The 20116-nt window shown below is 37.9% G+C and overlaps 1 protein-coding gene across 1 annotated transcript in view; it reads left to right on the top strand.

The window, feature by feature from the left end:
- The window catches only part of cadps2 (Ca++-dependent secretion activator 2), a 244053-nt gene that overhangs the window by 177524 nt on the left and 46413 nt on the right, over positions 1-20116 (top strand). The window contains exons 14-18 of the mRNA XM_055222491.1: positions 3990-4091; positions 7552-7615; positions 8937-9060; positions 10843-10943; positions 18722-18878. Coding sequence (XP_055078466.1) covers positions 3990-4091; positions 7552-7615; positions 8937-9060; positions 10843-10943; positions 18722-18878 — 548 coding nt within the window. The remainder of the gene's footprint in view (positions 1-3989; positions 4092-7551; positions 7616-8936; positions 9061-10842; positions 10944-18721; positions 18879-20116) is intronic.

The following is a 20116-nucleotide window of genomic DNA, read 5'->3' as shown; positions in this document are numbered from 1 at the left end:
GCACACTTTGAGGAAGAGGATTACAAGTTGTGCTAACATGAACTCGAGTGGTTTAGTAAGTGGTGAGACATGAGTACTTAAAAATGCTAATGCTAAACGCTAATCCTCTATCTAGGTACTCCCAAACATGAATATATTTAGCTCAATAGCGCAGAAAAAAGACATTACCCCAGTGATAAAAGTTTCACTTGACAATTTAGTGTTATTAATTGATTTTTTAGCTGTAAGATGGATGACAATAAAAATTAAAACTGCAAGCAGAGATAAAGGGCACGCCACAGTGGGAAAGCTGCATATCAACCTTAGCTTGATATGTGATTCAATATTTCCAGTGTCAGGTTGAAGATAAATGCTTATGGCTTATGGCTTATTGATTGTAACTTTGCAGGGGGCGCTGGACAGCCATTTTTAAAGATAGAATTTTAATCCACATATATTTTTTTTTCCAGCTCATCAGTATACACAGATGCTACATTGGGTTTTTCTGAATTTGACGATGTTTGCAAAAGTTACAGGATTTTTTTATACTTTCAAAATGGCTGCTTCGACTAGTAGCTTGGAGTCTCAACAGAAAAGGAGGGGCACTTGGCACTTGCCGATCTTTACTAGCAAAGCATTCTGGGATTTGTAGTATTAGTGGTGTATGCGCTACATACCGAGGGGCCATCTCTAATGCACATTTGATATGATCTCATGGGCCAAATATAATTACACCCCAGGCCAGATTTGGTCCCTGGCCTGAGTTTGCCATATGTGCCCTAGGACAGGTTTTGTTAAAGTACAAGTTCTAGATTTTGGCCTTCTGCATATTTTGATTCAAAATGGCCACCTTCACGTTGGAGACAGGGTGTGGTCCCCATATCATTTTTTCCTCAGGGTCACATGAATAATGAATGTGCCAAATTTCATTGGTTTACAACTTTTTTTTCCACCACCCATTGACTTGTTTGAGGCGTGGCCATGCTAATGTGGATGTAGATGGGGGTGGTCTTCATTGGCAATTTTGTTCAGGATGATATAAAGGGTTTGTGTACCAAATTGTATTTGTCTACGGCAAACTAATTTTTTCCTTCCCATTTTAACAACTTCCCAAATATGTCCTGATGATACTGCATCACTTTGGAGTCAGTCGGATAAAACCCTAGGACAAGTTTATTAAAGTACGAGGTCTAGATTTTGGACTTCTCAAGTAGTAATGCCTTTGTCAGTTGTAGATTTCCTCACAGTGGGAAGAGTAATGACTAGGAGTAAAAGTATGGTGTATGAATACTACTCAAAGAAGTTACTCCATACTACCCACCTCTATTCACTATTAATACACAACTTACAAATCTTATTATTCCATAAGTCATAAGTCTGCACCTTTTTCCTGTGTCTACAAACATTTCTGAAGCTCTCCTCGTCCTTTACCATTTTCATCTTGAATAATGGCACCTGTACATGCTCTAAAGGCCGATCTACCTCGAAGCAAGGCTAACCTCCTCTTTGAGTGGTGGCAAACACAGACACGCACTCCATGTAAATAAGTCTTTACCGTTTCTCCATTCAACCCCGCGTCACCTGTTGCCTCCTATACAACCTGCTTCACTCTTACAATACGTTCCTTTTCATTATTTAGTCACTTTTCTGTTCAGACAATTTCCTTCGCTACTTGTAGACTCCCGAACTTCACCAGAGCACCTCGTAGTTGGAGTTTTTGCTACTCAAACCCCAGTGGTCACAAGACTGGCCAGTAAAACCTTTTTTTAAATTTTTTTATTCTACGAACAACTCATTAACAAGCGACCTCTCCTCCCCTGGCCCTCCGGCGACCGCGAGTGCCGTTTGGAGAGGGTGATTTTTCTTTCATATCTGCGGAGGAGTCAAGGCTGCGCGCTGGCATCTGATTTTTTTTGCCAGAGTACCTATTCACGCAAAGGCAATGAATACTTGGCAGGCATTAACGAAGCACTATTTTTCTTCACTGATAAACTCGAGTTGATCCAGGTAGATTGGTTGACTCCAGAGGTCATTCTGAAGGGTTTAGTAGCTTGCCAGGTAGTTAGGTGGATATAAGAGTTTTTTAACCGATTTTAAACTATAACCACAAAAGCAGCTATGATTGTATACAAGGCTTTTGAATTTTGAATAGTGATGGGTCTGGAAATACGTTTGAGACCTTGTGCAGACTGTGGTCAAGCTTTAAAGTAACAGTAGAATACCAGGCTAGTCTACGATTGAAGTATTTATCCATAGGTCCTTATGAACTTTACCAAAGAATTTGCACTGCTTTGTCCCTGTAATATTTCTACGCAATGTGTCAAGTAGTTGCTTTGTGGAAGTAGTGAGACCTAATTTAAGTGTTCCTTGAGAGGTTTTGTGCTCTGGTACAGACTCAGTGTCAAGCCAAAGTTTTTGTGGGAAGCGAGGGTTGTCATGTTTCATTTTTTGTTGAAACACCTCAGCTCTGTAATGAATGCTCAAGTGTATTTGGATCTTAGGAACTAATATGACAAAGGATATTCACATGAAACAAAAGCAAGCACACAGTTGTACGTCCTTTCTGTCAGCACAAAGGTACTAACCTTAACTCAAAAAGTGGTTAGTTATATCAAAAGTGTCTGTGGAATAACCAAACCTGCCAGGACTGATAATGAGATGCAATACCACACAGTGCAAAATGTGTATATCACTGGTATATTTTCAAATCTATGGACTGATGTAACAGTAAAATGTAGAAATAATAGGTTAATATGTTTTTTATAAGATGAAGCTAAGTGGTTGTATTATACGTGTGATATTGTCTGAGTGTGTTTGGGTCAATTTTTTTATATTTTTTTTTCTGCAAATGAGGGACTGCAGATGGAAACCAGCTATTTAGCTATAACATGTCATGGAACATCTGAACCCATCCCTTAAAAATCATGATAAATTTCTTATGTCCCATAGAGTTACATAGGCCTCGATCCTCTATCTGAAATGAATGACATCAAACAATAATGACATGACCTTATAGTATGTTAGTAATCCATACATACATATTTAAAATTTTCTGGAAGAAGTTGGAATATGTCATTTAATCTGGAAGCCACAAACACCTTTCATACTAACTGCTGATACATGAATTTTGCAACACATTTTTATTATTAGTAACACAACTGTTATAACCATAGACTGTATAAAGAAGTGGACTAAGTGAGCGTGTGATGTTCAGCTCCAGTCAAATGAAGCTCATCGAGGGTAGCAGTTATAGGAGTGAATTTGGAGCTGAGTTCTGACCGCAAGTATCATAACAACAAAAGAGCCAATCTGGAGCCAGGCTGATGAAGGTAACGCCCCTTTCCTCAAGCGCCACTGATTTGTCTGTTTATTAATGTTCATATCTTGATTTACGGACAAAATAGCTAAATAAAAACTCCAGGATCATGTAGAGCGGGTTAAAATGAGGAGTCCCACTGTAGCAGTTATAGAGAGATGTTTCAATATAAAGTGAATTGGCGCCAGAGTCGGCTAGCAGATTAGCTATGTTCATTTATATATACAGTCTATGGTTATAACAAAAGAAAAAAAAAAACAATTCTGTCTAATGGACAAAAGTTTTTAGAGTGAAGACTTTTCGCTGCTCATTCAAGCCACTTCTTCAGTTCTGGTCAGATCGCTGGTGGACACTGTCTTATATCCGTCTGAAGGGAGGAGCTAACTACACTGAAACTAACACACCTAGTTGTTTAAAGTTTCTGTTTGTTAGCTGTTTATTTGTTTGCTACGTGGACGACTGAGGGTTTACACACACAACTGTTATAAGAGCTAATTTATTAACTTTTTATGTTATTATGCTAATGCTAATGTATATACTACCAATTGCCCCTGACTTTGGGGATTATCCCATTGTGCTTTATAATGTATGTTTCAAGACTCTACTCATACTATTTCTGTTCCTATGACATTAAGTTGCATGCATTTATCTGAGGCTTGACTGACATCCTTCCTGCCTTGTGCGCTCTGCTCAGACCAGATGGTATGGGGACAGTGACAGTGGAGGAGAAGGAGCAGTTTGAGGCTGTGAGGAGCCGCCTCATGATTCTACTCGAGGACCAGATCACACACTTCAGGTACAACGTCCACAAACACTCACCAAATAACAATATGTTTCACCTTTGTTTAGGGCCAGTTGAAATATCTCAATCCTTTACGCTGAAAGGTTGAGCTGTATGTGTTGCTATAATTGTATATACTGTATTTTCTGGACTATAAATTGCACTTTTTTTTCATAGTTTGTCCGGGGGTACGACTTGTACTCTGATGTGACTTATATGTGAAATTATTAAAATATATAATTTCACATCTTCATTATTGTCACACTGACAGCTGCACAAGGGCACTCTAGGCCTGTTTACCAGTGTGACAGCCACGCAGAACCGGCGCTTCATCTGTGGCAGAGTTGTTCAGAAGTGACACAGTGGATGAAGAATTCAATGGCTTTAGTGATTTGGAGTGAGATAGAGAGTAAAGTTGTTGGCTTTTTTTTATGCTTTAGTTATCTGATTAACTGTTTATATCTTACGTTAACATACCAGACAGGTGTTCAGTTCTGTCTATGCTTCATGTAGCTGAATAAATATAAATGTGTTAAGTTAGCATGCTGTACTGATATTCAGTTGTTGTTATTATTATAATTTGCCTTTAAAGATAAAATGTTCATGGTTTTGGATTTTGTAAAATAAATTTGAAATTTTTTGCTCAAATGTGCTAAAATTTTAGTCTCACATGGCAAAACTTTGAATGTCCAGGCCACTTTGTCAACCAACACTGTATATGCCATTAGTTTTTTGTCAATGTATATTTTTCGCTGATGAAAACTAAAACATAAGTAGTGATGATAAAAACTGTAAAGACTAAAGCCATGATCCGTACATGAATAAATTTTCAATTACAAGAGGCTTGCTGTATAGTTAACAATACCATGCATTATATTAGACTGAAGGTATAAGTTAGTCGAAGGATATGTCACTGAAAGAAGAAAAGTGTGCAGTTACCAGCACTCAAATAGAGTTTTAAAAGGACATACAGTATTTACCATTCTGTTTTGTAGTCTTTTATCTTTCCTTATAATGTGATTTTTTACTTAATTAAATATGTATAATAAAAAAAACACTCTTGACTAAAGCAAAATATAAAGTGTAACCTTCAGGAGGTGGAAAGTCAACTGCATGATTACATGGAAAGAGAATGTTAAAACCATCCTTCAGAACATTCTCCATGAAGATAGATATACTTTATGCTATACTGTGGAACATTATAGCCAACAGAACAGCATTTCCATGGAAACGAGCAAAAAGAGGTCCTCGTCCAGGCCAAATAAGAGTGAGGTCTGTGGAGATACAAGCCCTCTCAGAGTAGGACACATGCTTTTCTATATTTTTCAATGCAATAAACACATCCAAGAAACATGCTTTGATTCATATTGGGGTTTCAACTGATTATACAGCAGAGTCTCGTATAAGGTTCCGGTATGTTTGGGTATTCCTGGTGCCGTCCGTCCCAACAACAGGTGCAGGTCTGTGGTGTTGCTGGCCCTATTCATCTGTGCTCCATGGTGTGAACACATTGTGAGGCCAGTGTGAAAGACGCAGCCTTGGAGACCTTGAGCGACACTATTCTGAAAAGCCTTGTACCCTTAGCCTTCCCCCGCCCGCCCATTGAAACCCTCCATCTGGCCCCCTACAGCGGAGAGGGGACCAGCCACATCATTACAAGCTCACCTCCAAACAGGCTAATGCGGCCTAACAAAGGGCCCTCAATGTCAGGATTATGCAAATGCAGCGTACTGAAGAGGAGGCTTTTCCACAGTTGATTTTAGCTTAAAGACTCTAAACATGCATAACCTTGTACTATTTAACGGCCAGTTATCCAGCAAAGTAATGCCGGTAATTGCGTTTTATTCATTAGAGTTGGTCCAGGCGATTAAAAAATGAAGCGCTGTCAAATGGCGAAACTTGAAAGGAAGGAAAGTACAGCAGGTGGTCAGTCGTAATTGTAGGTTTTTATAGGAGGAAATCAGCTAAATTTCAAAACAAAAGCTGGGGAAATGGTACTTAATTTGCTGTCAAAATAAATTAAGGTCAGTTTACCTTTTAAAGTGAAGCTGTTGTATGGGGAGTTTAAATTTTTAGGCGATTTGTGGCATCTTTGTCGAGGTTTCTCTCAAAACAAGATGAACAAAAAAGGGATTTAAGTGATACTTTTTATTATGTTAAAAGAGATGACTTGGGTTTATTTTAAGAGGACTTAAGTGACTCACTGTGAGCTGGCTTGCATGTCCACAAACCTGACTCTAATTGACCTGCAAGAGCATCTTCTGGTTCAATGGCGATGTTGTTCCTTTGGCTATAATCTTTCACAGTGTGGCATACTTATCTTCATGGGTAATGTTTGGTTTTAACTTTCTATTTCCATGGAATTATAGATTTGATGCCATATGGTACAGTATGCAACCTTTAGAGCACATGTGTCAAACTCAAGGCTCGTGGGCCAAATATGGCCCGCCACACCATTTTATGTGGCCCGCGACAAGGTAAATTAAAAGGCATGACTGTCTTAAAATATCAGTTTATCAGGAGATACAGTTACACAGCCATTTTTTCATATCTATGCAAATCTATATGCAATATTTGTAACTTGAATAAGTAATAAATATAGAAATGGTTAATTAACAAGATTAAAAAGTAGTTTATTTCTTTTACATTACATTTGGTTACATTTAGTTATATTTATATGGTCTTCCAGTTACATCTGGCCCTTTGAGAGTGACCATTTTGTTGATGTGGCTCTTTGTGAAAATGAGTTTGACACCCCTGGTTTAGAAAGTTACATACTGTACCTTTAAGTCATAGTCGTCATAGTCTCCTCAGAACTCCATAAAGATGGGTATAAAGGTTTATTTTATTTCATTTTATTTTACTTTTTTTTTTACACTTTTTTTCTGAATTTGGTATGACTTTTCAAATTGTATTCATCCAGAGGAGAAGTCCAGTTAATTTTCACTTTGCTTCAGTCCCAATTTAATCCTGGACAAATGGGTGGATTACCCTTCCACCACCAGAAACCTACACCACACAGAACAATGCAAATCCCTGCACACTGATGGTAGAAACAACACTTCAACGCTTGCCTTATTTACTTCACATAACCCATTAAATCAACTCAAACTTAATATTAGCACGCTCTGTTGAAATTAGCTCTAACCTGAAATGTCAAACCTAGATGGATTTCTTTTGTTTGAACGAGGAGAACATCTGCCTGTAGATGCCTGTCCATTAAAAGTCTGACCTGCCTGCCCCTCTGCCTTTGTTTATCGAGTACTGTTCACTTGTCAATTAACAACATGGAGGTGAGAAAAGCATCTTCATCTGCAGTAATGAGAGGAGAGGAGGCGGCCATCTGTTAAACGCACCCTTCAATATTCAAACGCTACCTACCTTTCTTACTTGTTGTTATGTCTTGCTGTTTTGTCTTTTGTTTGTCCTTGAAATGATCTCAAAAAGCATTGGCTGATTGCGTCTTCACCTGTAGGTACTGCTTTCCTTTTGGACGACCAGATGGGGCCCTGAAGGCAACGCTTTCTCTACAAGAACGGGTACAAATTATACACTTCATACGCTGGCAAAAGGAGGTTATAAATAAATAAATATGAATAAATTAACTGGAGAAAAAAAAGAAGAAAAAAACTTGCTATGTTTACTTCATTTAAGGATGAACTGTGTAACTTTTCTGGTTGATGTCGCACCACCTGCTTGTCTCCATGGAAATGTTATTGCTTTGCCTGGTATGTTCCACAAATGAATCACCATGGAGGCAAGCCAGCCCAGTTACAGGTTAGATCTATGTAGAGGCAACCCCGCTGGCGTAAAGGTTGACAGGGGGACGAAAGAGACAGAGACATGACTCAGGGAAACAGTTAGAACAGAGTTTATTTGTAGAGATAGGAAATTGAATGAAGGTAGTCATAACAGACAGTTGGGAGTGGTGTTGTAGGCAGTAGTCCTGGAGCGAGCCGTGGGTCGCAGGTTCAATGGCTGGCGTGTTCGTACCGGACATGGAGAGCTGGGTTGGAGACAGAAATGCCGGGTAGTTCCGAGGAGCAAAATTACGCTGGGTAGACGAGCAATAAACCGGACATGAAGATGACACGACAATCTGGCCCTGAGTATTGGATCCTCAGTCCTTTTCTACTCGCAGGTGAAGGCTTTATTGCCTGATGAGAAGCAGATGTGCAGAGGTGGTACCAGCTCCACCCAGCTCCAGGTTCAAACACAGAAGGGAGCGTGGAAAATAGCACAGAACACACAAAAAACCCCAAATCCTGACACCCGCACACAGTAACAGGGCATGCTTTTAAACATATTTTCTTACAAAAACACGTGTAAAATAGTATATGGTAAAATGGTAAATGGTCACTTTTTATAAATTGCTTTTCCACCTTCAAGACACTCAAAGCTCTTTACATCAAGGACCCACTCACCCATTCGCACACATGTATTCATACACCAGTATAATTAATATATGCAGTATAATTAAGTTAACTGCCATATGTGGAAGACTCAATAAGCGATAACACCTCCATTGAGACAAAGAAGCAGATCACCCGCCAGATAAGTTACATATTACAATTTTAAAGCTTCAGGATCATGCAGTAGTACCATTGTTAAATATATTTAAAATTTTTGACAATTTGATTTTTTTGTCCAACTATTCAGGGTCGTATCTCAAAGTTTTTTTTAAATCTTGGATAAACATTGTAGTTTTGTAACAAGCCTGAAAATGAAGCTTCAATAACAGTTTGAAGGAAAATGTTGAAGATTTTAGAATGTGGAAAAAAGCTTTTAAGATTCAAAAACATCATTACAAGTGACACTAGTCCATGCAAACCCTAAATTCTTTGTAAATGTCCGTTTCAGGTGTTGATGAAGGACATCACCACTCCAGTGCCAGTAGAGGACATGAAGAAACTAGTCCAGAGATGTTTAGAGAAGGCCGCTCAGATCAACTACAACCAGCTACTTGAATATGCTCAAATTAAAGGTATAATATTGTAATATTTCATAAAACCTGTGTGTGAAATGGACAAAAAGGAAAAAACAAAACAAAACAAATAATCATTGCACAGATTTTAAACCAGTGACTTAAAGGGCCTGTACCTGATTTTTTTTTCCATGGATATGACCAAATTTGTCTTGCCCCAGTAGAGATATATTGTGTAAGCAGCTTTTAGGGTCAAAACATGTCCACTATGTGCGGTTTCCGTGTAATTATAAAACGCTTTATGGTCTGATAATAAATGTGTATGCATACTAGTTGTTTTTAGTCTTACCGTGACTGCATTAGCTGCTCTGTTCAATTCAATTCATATAACTTTATTTGTATGGGAAGTTCTGATAGTTGTATGCGTAAATTCCTGATGTGAAACGTGCTTATAAACTCATTGTGGTGAATAATTAGGATGCTCTGAAGGCATAAGGTAAGTGAGGAATAACTTTGGACCACTGCAAACTGTTTAAAACTTATTCTGTTTTTCACATTTTTAAGACTGTAAAGGTCCAGGTCCAGAACCTTTAATGCCGTCTCTGTATTTTCCTTGAGATGTAGTTGGGCTGACCTACTACAACTACAAAAAACTCAAAACTTCTCCTGGCAAAAGATGAATAAATTAAGACATAGTAAAAGAAAATTTCAAAATGTCAACTGGGCAAAAGGTTGTTTAAGAATAAGAATACTCATTTGGTCAAAAACAATAAATAAGTACATATTTTCAAATTGCTGTAACAATAGACATGTTTTTTATTATAAGTGGCGCAAGGACATATCCCAGTTGTTATTCTCTGATATCAAAGTTGCACAAAATAAACCCAGCCAAAGCCTTATAGATTTGCAGGGTTGTTTTTCATGCCTTTTATGACCTTAAATAGTTGTTTATTGAACTGAGGGACATAATTTGGTTTTGTGAAATGCTACAGTCTACTCATACTGAAGTTCTTAAAATTATTTCTTCATTTTCTGAGGTATCCGTGGCACCTGTGAAAATTAGTTTGTCAAACATGAGTTATGAGGACATATTTTTGTTTTCTCATGATAGATTTTTCAAAATACTTTATACCAGTATTAATAAAGGCAAGTCTGACTGCTACCTTACTTAATTGACAAAATATCATAACAGGCCAAAGAAGTTCTTGAATTTAGTCAAATCAAATACTGGCTCTGTAGCTCCCAACAATCTGAGAGGTTTTTGAGCAAGGAAGGTGTAGGGGTGATGGGCAAATTCAAAATGTTTTTATAGTTAACTTTTTCAATCAGGGACTAAATCATTTCCAGATTCATAAGTTCCCTCTGTATCTTTGCTCTTTTGGTGAGAGCCTCTTACTCCATTTTTTTTATTTTTATTTAAAGCCACTGTATGTAAGTTTTTATCCGAACAATATGTATTGACTTGTATCTCCACAAACCTGACTCCTATGTGGCCTGCTTGTTTCCATGGAAAGGTTGTTTTTTTTAGCTATAATTTTCCACAGTATGGCATAAAGGTTACCTATCTCCATGGAGTACGTATGGTCTCTATTTCCATGGAATCGCAGAGGTGAGAAAGTTACATACTGTACTTTTAACTGGGTATGCTTTTACTTTGCCTCTAATGTTGTACAGTATCTCCATGGACACAAGCAGGTGAAACAATAAAGATACATACTGTGGAATGTTACAGACAAAGCAATAAAGTAGAAACATGAATGTGGCACACTCTTGACCATTTTGAAATAGGTGTTTCAAATCTTTCTAACAGAGTTTTTGTATTGTTGTATTTGTCTTCTGCAGTGGACCCGCAGGCCGCTCCAGAGAAGAGGCTGGAGGACATGATGAGACTGGGGGAGCTCTGCATCGAAGTCCTGCAGCAGAATGAGGAGCATCACTCTGAGGTACCACTCACTCCCTGCTCTGTGAATGCTTTACATGTCATTTAAGAGCCCAAAATATACAGAAAATCTTTTAAAGGGCCCATATTACTCTAATTTCTGATCTATGTTATATTATTGTTTCTGCATTTAAAACAGACCTGGAGTTGTGTTTTGTTTCATTCACACATGTTTAACACACAAACCCTGCATATTTAGGCCGAGTTCTTCTCTCAAGAAGAAAACACTCTGTTCCACCTTGTGATGTCATGTGGTAAAACAGGAAGTGCTCCACTGTGTTTTTAAACTCCACACACCTTCACTAGAATCATGTGGATGAGTTCAGCCTGGAATTGCCAATCTTTACTGAACTAAAGGTAAAAGGAGCCGTTAACCTGAAAACTACCACTTCATGACATCACAAGGTGGAACAGAGCCTTTTGAGGTTTGGAGGTGTAAACAGACTAATAATAAAGGGTTACTCATACATGTGTGAAAGAAACAAAACACAACTCCAGGTATGTTTTTGATGAGGAAACAGCATTATAACACTGCTTAAAGCTCACAAGAACACATTTTGTGTAATATAGGAGTCACTGTACCTGATCTTTACCATCAAAAACAGAACTAGTTCATTTTAAACGGTTTGCAGCAGTCCAGAGGTAGTTCTCACTTTAGTATTCCACACATTGGAATATAATAAATATATAATATTTATATAATAAATTCATAGTGTTCATGTAAAATTGAATGCTTTAGCTAATTGTAGTTAAGAAATTATCCCGGCAAAGGTTTGACAGACGTGCGGATTGTGCTGCTCTGACATGAACAGACGAGGCTGGATTCACTCGGGACACAAACCCAGGATCTGTTTGTTCCCAGTTATTTTGGTGTAGACTCAGTAATGGCTCAATGTAAAGTGTCAAAATAGCATCCATCTGTCCAGGCTGCAGACAGGAGGAAAGGCTGGACACAGACATAAACAAGATTAATAAATAAATGTGTAATAATGTTAAATGGAATTACTTATTTTTATAAGATATCTTGACAAATACTACAATAGATGGTTGTCAGAAACAATTCAATATCAAATTGACTTATAAAATTGGTTTATAAATCTTGAAAAATATTAGGTGGTTGGGTTTAAATTCAGAAATAAGCTTATATTAAATTTAACTTATAAAATTGGTTTTATAAGTGATTACATAAATGTACACATGTCCATATCAAAACAAATATGGCACCTTATAAGGAAAAAAAGATAGGACAAAATATCATATATTTCTGTAGAATCAATGAGCAAAGCACTAAAGCCTTGTCAATCTGAGGTGAGAGAAATGTAATTTTGTTTCTAAATGATACATGAAATAAACAAATCAGATTGCTCAGTCGTGTTTGGTTCTGTCTGTTACTATAGGTTTTGCCATGATGAGAATTCCTCTAGTTGCATTAAACCGCTTTGGTCAGGTTCATATTTTCTGCAGTTTGAAAAATGCTCAGTTGAACCTTTTGAGTGATCACTTTTTCTTCAGTCTCTTCCCCTCCTCCAGCGCGCTCGCCACAGTAACTTCAGCCTCTTCTTCTGCTGCTGTGTCCATGTAAACATCGCCCACAGCCCATATGTGTCTGAGTAAAACTGATCAATCAAAGGTGTTGAGAACCCCTCTAGTGTCACTCAAACATCTGCTTCTCCTCAGCTAATTATAACGCTCTTGTACCACTGCTATGGAGACGAGACATCTACGCTGCAGATAAGAGCAAAAATAATCATTAAAATAAAAAATTAAAAAACTTGTCATGAGCTGTCACTGTTTAAATTTAATCACTGGGAGTAATTGTTTTTGAAAATGTGGAGCATCTTCTTATTTACTTGATTTACTTGTGTCATTCTCGAGAACTGTCTACTTGAAAAATGACAAATTCGACAGAGTCTCGTCTTGAAAACGTGTTTAATATTTTTGATGGATTTGAAAGTTGTCTTCATAAGGTAATTCTGTTTGTAGAATTGCTGAATCTACTGCGTCTGTCCTGTTTTTATTTGCACACACAGTACACCAGATCAAAACTGGGACTAAGCTTTGAACCCAGAATCTAACCTGAACTAGAACAGGACCAAACCAAGACTACAGCAGAACTAAACTGGGCTCAAAGCAGGACAAGTACGGAGGCACCTGAAGAGTAACTGGAGGTCTGCAGCCATATAATGTATTTAAACCGTTAACTCCTCATCTTATTTTCCCTTTTTCTTGATATCAAACTTGGAAAGGGAAGGGAGGTGAGTGGCCTTCGCTTATTACTCCATTCTGTCCATGTATTTGTATGAGTATTTTTGTTATGTGTTTTATGTGATTATTGTTGTGTTGCATGTTGTTAGTTATAACTTGTGTCATTAGGGCTGGAAGGTTTTGGAAAAAGATCATCTAATTATTATTGAAAGTCATGCAGCACATATACAAGACATGCAAGAATTATTGTGAAAAAAACAAAAAGATATCCGTTCACGTCTTAAACACATGCAGGAGTAATGAGAGAATACTTAAATACTAAAGCTGGATAACCATTTGGCACATACTTGAATACTTTACTGATCCCCCCTTGGAGAAATTCACATGCATGACAGTAACCTTTTCAGATGGAGAAGCAAAGCAGGGTGGACCACCAGTGCACCATCAAAACGTGTAAAAACACAGTGGTACGTGAGACTTTACAAGACAAAAGGCTGGGTATCCTAAATTTGCATGCTTGATTACTTTATAAATCTGACACACTTTAGAACATACTGTCCTTTGCCATTTGATAATCCAAACCACTGATATTGTAATAACTGTTTTCTACCTTGGAGCTCTATATTCAGTGGTGGAACATGACAAAGTAAAAGTAGAAAAGTACGGTAATTATAAATTTCAGGTATCTATACTTTACTTAATTACATTTTAAAGTCGATGCTTTTTACTTTTACTGAACATTTGAGAAAAAGTATCTGTACTTTCTACTCCACTATTTTTGAACAGGACTAAAAAGTAAAAGAGACCTGCGGAAAAGGCAAATAAAACCAGCCAGAAAAAAACTATTAATTGTTTCTTGTTGAACCAAATTCTTCATAAATCTGTATCAAAATCACTACATTTGAAGCTTTATAGAAATACTTTAACTTGTTACTCTTTAAATATATTTTTAAACAGGCACTTTAATATTTTCACTTAAGTAAAACTAAATGTATCACATGAAAAAAAAATTTACTTGAGTATTTTTTGCTCCAGTATCTGTTCTTAAGTGACAAAATTGAGTACTTTTTCCACCACTGTGTATTTTACATAGTACTCATGAAAGCCTCTGGTGCTCTGCATTGCTAAAATTGTTTCCCTCTCCCTTATTGAGAATGTATGTACTCTGATTTATACTCTGACATTACACTTGCCACAGGTTTGTCCTTGTTCATCTCATCTTATTCCATAGCTTCTTGTTTTGTCACATGCTGTAGTTGTATTTTTTTAATTCTAACCTTGATTTATATAATTACTTTTGTCTTTGTCTTGTGTTGTCTCTGTGTGTGCCTGTTCCTGTATGTTATTTCAATGACTTTTAACCTTTTTGTTCAGACATCTTTTTATTGTGGAGCCATAAATTACATTTTGCAATAAAGTGTCTGTCATGAAGCATTCAGAAAACACATCCTTTCACTATTTCAACAATTGACAGACATCGTAATTTATTTATTTGATTAGGACAATGCATGTTAGTGAACAGACCTGATTCAGCATAAATGTAAACACACCGGATTATAGCAAAAGGCTAGTTTCCATCCGTTGTCCAAAGTGCTGGAGTCACAGAAGGGTCAAAATAAAAATTGCACTCTACCTTCATTGCACAGTTCCCATAATTGCACATTCCACACATTGCACATTCCACACATTGCACAATATACTCATTGCACATGCTAAAGTGAATATCGTTATAATGCAGGTTTGTGGATCTAGTAAATAAAATAAATGATCACGTTCAACATTTTATAAATTTACCTTTTGAATATTTCATGGTAAAGTACAATGCAATTATTAGGAAAAACTGCTCTTGAACCTGAATACTGTTTGTTCTGCATTTATTTGAGATGAAAAAAATGATCAAGTAGCACAAAGCCATTCCTTTGACTTTAGAAAAGTAACTGTATTCTGAGTACAATCAAATGAAAGAGTAACTGTACAGGTATACACTTGCACAATTCCATGTACTTAGTTACTTTCCAACACTCTTTACACTTACCGCAGTTTATTTTAAGCAGCCGCAGTCCAAATTCATTGGTCACTTTCATAACTCCTTCTGATCATCCGAAATCGCAATGATAAAAGCACTTATATAAACCTTTGACTTTTTCTGCACAATTTACCACAATGTCCACTATTTCACATCAATACTTCTAACTTCAGACCACATTCTACAGTAGTTCAGTGGAGAAACTAAAAAAAGACGCATTTAAAACAACTCGATAGGTCGCTGGGTGAGGTTACAGGTACCTGCCACTGCGTCATTCCTCCTCTTCAGTGCTCACAAGCACAAACATGACCTTGCTGCGTTCAAGACCAGTTGTACTTTTCACTCACGGACGCTCCTTTAATCGTCAATACCACCGGTCACCTGAGCTCCCGACCTCTGACCCCTGCACACCGGAGAGGCTGGAAGTTGTTTACAATAATAGAGATGAGTGCCTTACTGAATCTACATGTGTCAACCTGAAGTGCATATGACAGGTTTTTATGTTTTTCTTATTATGACTTGGTTTGCTGGGATAGTACCTGTAGTATATGTATATTTATTATAGTTTTACATCAGTGTTCAAAAATACACTGATGTAAATAGAATCCCTCTATTTATGTCAACAACACCAAAATGCAGGGACAGTTTACAGGCAAGAAACACATTATTCTGACAGTTTAAACCTTCATTTAACAAAATAAAGGTGTTGTCATGTAGCGTTATTAGCCTAACCATAACTATTGTGCAACTGAGACAGGTTGACATGATGGTTGCTGCGTCACAGTTATGGCATTACTTCTACATGTCATATCTTTCTACCATGTTATGACGTTGCTCCCTCATCAAAAACACGCCTGAAGTGGATTTCATAAGTCATCCATGCACGTTTAAGTAATCTTGCAATCTCTCCCGGATCCTATTCGAATCCTCTAAACGGTTAGCTGTATGATCCTGTACAAGGCTCACTAGCCCACTAGCCTACGTCACCCATGCTCCCACACAGCAACTTTCCATAAATATGTAAAAGCACGCTACAAAACAATACACTACAACTTCACAAACCTGATGCAATGTGCTGTAGTTTCATTAGCAGGATACATGCTGATTGTGTTGTGATAGCGCTCTGAAGGGGGAGTGACTTAGCAAACGGAGGGGAGACTCCGACCGTCAAAAACTAACTTGAAACTTATTACATACTTTAATAGGTTTTTTTTTTTTTTTTTTTTTTAGCAAATATAGGATTTTCAACAATAAAAGGTAATATGGTGATCTAAATGTTATGTGTTAGCGGTTAGAAGTTTAATACCCCCTCTTTAAATGTATGTTTTAGTGAAATGAGAAGTCTAATCTGTCCTATGCACTTTAGAAATGTGGTAACTAAAACTGTTATTGTCAGTTCAAAAACCTCAACAAGCTTTACATTTTAACCTCTGACCTCTGAAGGATCATTTAAAAGATGCACTGTGTATCACCACTTGTATCCGCCATCTTGTCCTGTCAGTCATTACCCAGAGCTCATGATCATAGGTGAACGTAGGAGGGTAGATCGACCGGTAAATTGAGAGCTAGAGCTACTGACCTGGCCCAGGATAAAGGGAAGAAAATGGATGAACTATGTAACTTTTCTGATGGAGGGTCTGCCATCTGCTGGTCTCCATGGGGATGTTATAGTTTTGCCTGGAATGTAACTTCTCTATCTCAACGGAGAGAAACCAGGTCTAATAAAATAAATGCAAGATGGTTAATTTTAATGTCATACTGTGGAACATTCCAGGCAAAGCGATAACATCAGACTGGAACATTTGACCCAGACTCAAGGTGAACATGCAAACTCCAGATCAAGAGCACTAACACTGTGTACTATAAACTGTGTACACATAACAGTTAATAGCATTTCTGTCTTTACTGCATCAACCTTCAACGAGAAAAAGACCAACGCGTAGCAATAATAGCGGCTTTATATATTTATTTGTATGTTTATCCTTTATGCTGTACCTTGTGTTAAAGCTCTGTTGTTAGCTATTACCCTTTCGCGAACGTCTTTGCTGGCCTAAAAGCATTGTGCGCAGTGTTGTTTAAACAGTAATGTGATGTAGAAATCTTCATAGGGAAAAACAAGCGCCATCTAAAAGGAAGAAAACAACGGCTAGGAAAGACTGGGTGACCTTGAGTGTGTACCTGTGGATTCTTATGGGGAATATGCAGTATGTGAACGTATTTATACATGGATTTAACAGTAACCGAACTATAATGTTCTGTGGTAATATGAGAAGTTATGTAGATATAGGATGTATGAGGAACTGTTTTAAAAGAGGTACTAGAATCATAACTGAATGTGTGTTGCCAGCACTAGCACTGATCCATGATTGGCTGCTGGTGCTGGGTTTTAGGTAGTGACGATTCAAATCAGCATTGAACCTGGCAACCCAAATGAGATATTCATGTGAGGCTCATTCTGCTTTCTGAGAACGAAAACATCAAATTATAACATAAACAACTTGGCCATCATGTCCAAGGTTTTTATAATTTCAGTAGAAATCTGCATTAGAATTTGTATCAGTAAAAGCTGTATTTGATTTGCACATGTGTATCTCATATCTGGGGACACAGATACATTTCTGACACTGATATCAGATTATGCATGCATCTATCCTCCCTAATCTCCTTCCTCCTTTCTCTCTTTCTATTTTTCTCTGCCTCTCACTTCCTCCCCCTGTCCCTCAACTCCCTCTCTGCCTCCTGTCTGTCTCTTTCTCTCTTCATCTGTCTTCTCTCCCCACCTTCTATCTGTCTCTTTCTCTCTTTATCCCCTCATCACCCCCTCCTTCTCTCTCTCTGTTTCTCCCTCTGTGTTTCTCTCTTTTTCTCTCTGTCTTTCTCCCTCTCTGTGTCTCTTTTCTCTCTGTGCCTCTGTCTCTCTCCCTCTCTTTCTATGTCTCTCTCCTTCTCTTTCTCTCTCTGTCCTTCTCTCTCGCTATCTCTTTCGTTTACTCTGTCTCTTTTCCTTCCTCTCTCTGTCTCTCTTGCTTTCTTTTTCTCTGTCTCTCTCTTGTTCTTTCTCTCTGTCTCTTTCATTTTCTCTCTCTGTCTCTCTCTCTTCCTCTCTCTTTTTCTCTCATTCTCTCTTTGTGTCTTTCTCTCTTGTCCTCTCTCTCTGTCTCTCTCATTCTCTCTCTGTCTCACTCTCTCACTCATCCTCCCTCTCTCTTCCTCTCTCTCTGTCTCTCCCTCCCTCTCTCTCTCTCTCTCCCTCTTGCTGTCTCTCTCTCCCTCCCTCTCTCTCTCTCTGTCTCCCACTCTTTCCCTCTCTCCCTCTCTCTCTCTGTCTCTCCCTCTCTCTTCCTCTCTCTCTCATCCTCCCTTTCTCTTCCTCTCTCTCTCCTTCTTGCTGTCTCTCTCTCTCTCTCCCTCTTGCTGTTTATCTCTCTCTCTCCCTCTCTTTCCCTCTTGCTATTTATCTCTCTCTCTCTCTCTCATCCTCTCTCCCTCTCTCTCTCTCTCCTCTCTCCCTCTTGCTGTCTCTTTCCCTCTCTCCCTCCCTCTGCTGTCAGGCATTCTCGTGGTGGCCCGAGCTGATGGCGGAGCACTCTGAGAGCTTCCTGTCCCTGTATAGAGCGGAGATGGACGCAGCGCTGCAGGTTCAGCCCGTAGACTCGTGGAACTGCTTCCCCCTCTTCCAGCTCCTCAACAACTACTTTCTGACTGACCGTGAGTGTAAAGCAGCATCCAGTCACATGTGAGAATGGTACAGGGTCAAATAATGGGGCATACGACTCCTCAGTGTTATGTTGATCTCTGTTATGTCACAGTATGAGCCTTTGCTGTGGTTTGACAATACGAAACAATCCAATGTGACCAGCGGCAAAAAAACATAGTAACTGATATGTTTTTAAAAAGGGGGGGCGACTCATAATCTCTAAGAAGTGATTTAATTACTAGATTACTTTTTGAAAATTACATCTTCCTTTCTGGTGTTTGACTGTTGCTTTTTCTTTTGCTAATTATTAATTCAACTCAGAGGTGGGTAGAGTAGCCCAAAATTTTATTCCAGTAAAAGTAAAAAAGGTACATAACATCTGAGTAATAATTTGAAGTTTATGTAAATGGAAGACAAACATTAAATAACATAAAATCTGGTGTTTTCAAAAGATAGAGACAAATGAGGAAAATCACATTATTCTGAAGGAGAAGAAACACAAATGTTCAAATCATGTCATATTGTCAACGTGAAGCTTGTGTCACTTGTAGATTTACTCACAGTGGGAGGAGTAACTCAATCTTTTACTCAAGTAAGAGTGCTGTTACTTTAATGAAAATATGACTCAAATAAGAGTATGCAGCTAGAAAAGTTACTCAAGTAAATGTAACTGAGTACCACCTACCTCTGCTCAAATGTAACCCATAAAACAGCCTACCTGAAAAGAACATTTAGTTAAAGGGCTTTTGAAAATGTGAAAAAGACGACTAAATACGCATCTTTGCATCGTAATTCTTCACCTTAATGAGTTTAGAATTGTGTTTCACAATTGTCCAGGGTCATTGCACACAGTACCTTTGGTGTCACAGTACTGCTAACAACAATTACTGGCAGGCTGTCAATAAAAATGGTTAATTGTTATACAGACAGCACACAGTTTCTTGTATTTTTTTACTTTACAAAAAAGTTCACACTGGAGCAAATATACATCAGTAAAAGAGTATTCTGAAATGTTACTCTGCTAAAACAGGAGGAGGTAAGAGGAGGTAATTATGCAAAGTTTTTTTTTTTTTTTTTAGCTTTCCAACATCAAAAACATTCCTCCTTATGGTAAGTTGTAAGATTCTGTCCAATGCTCAACCCATAAGTCTACATCATCCACACTCCCACACGACAATTGTACATAAATATACAAAAACATGATACAAAACTGTACACGACGACTTGATAAACCTGATGTGATGTGCAG

Source organism: Periophthalmus magnuspinnatus, chromosome 6, assembly GCF_009829125.3.
Source record: "Periophthalmus magnuspinnatus isolate fPerMag1 chromosome 6, fPerMag1.2.pri, whole genome shotgun sequence".
NCBI classification, from domain to species: Eukaryota; Metazoa; Chordata; class Actinopteri; order Gobiiformes; family Gobiidae; genus Periophthalmus; species Periophthalmus magnuspinnatus.
Note: the sequence above shows the minus strand (reverse complement) of the source record. Positions and strands in the feature narration are given on the sequence as shown.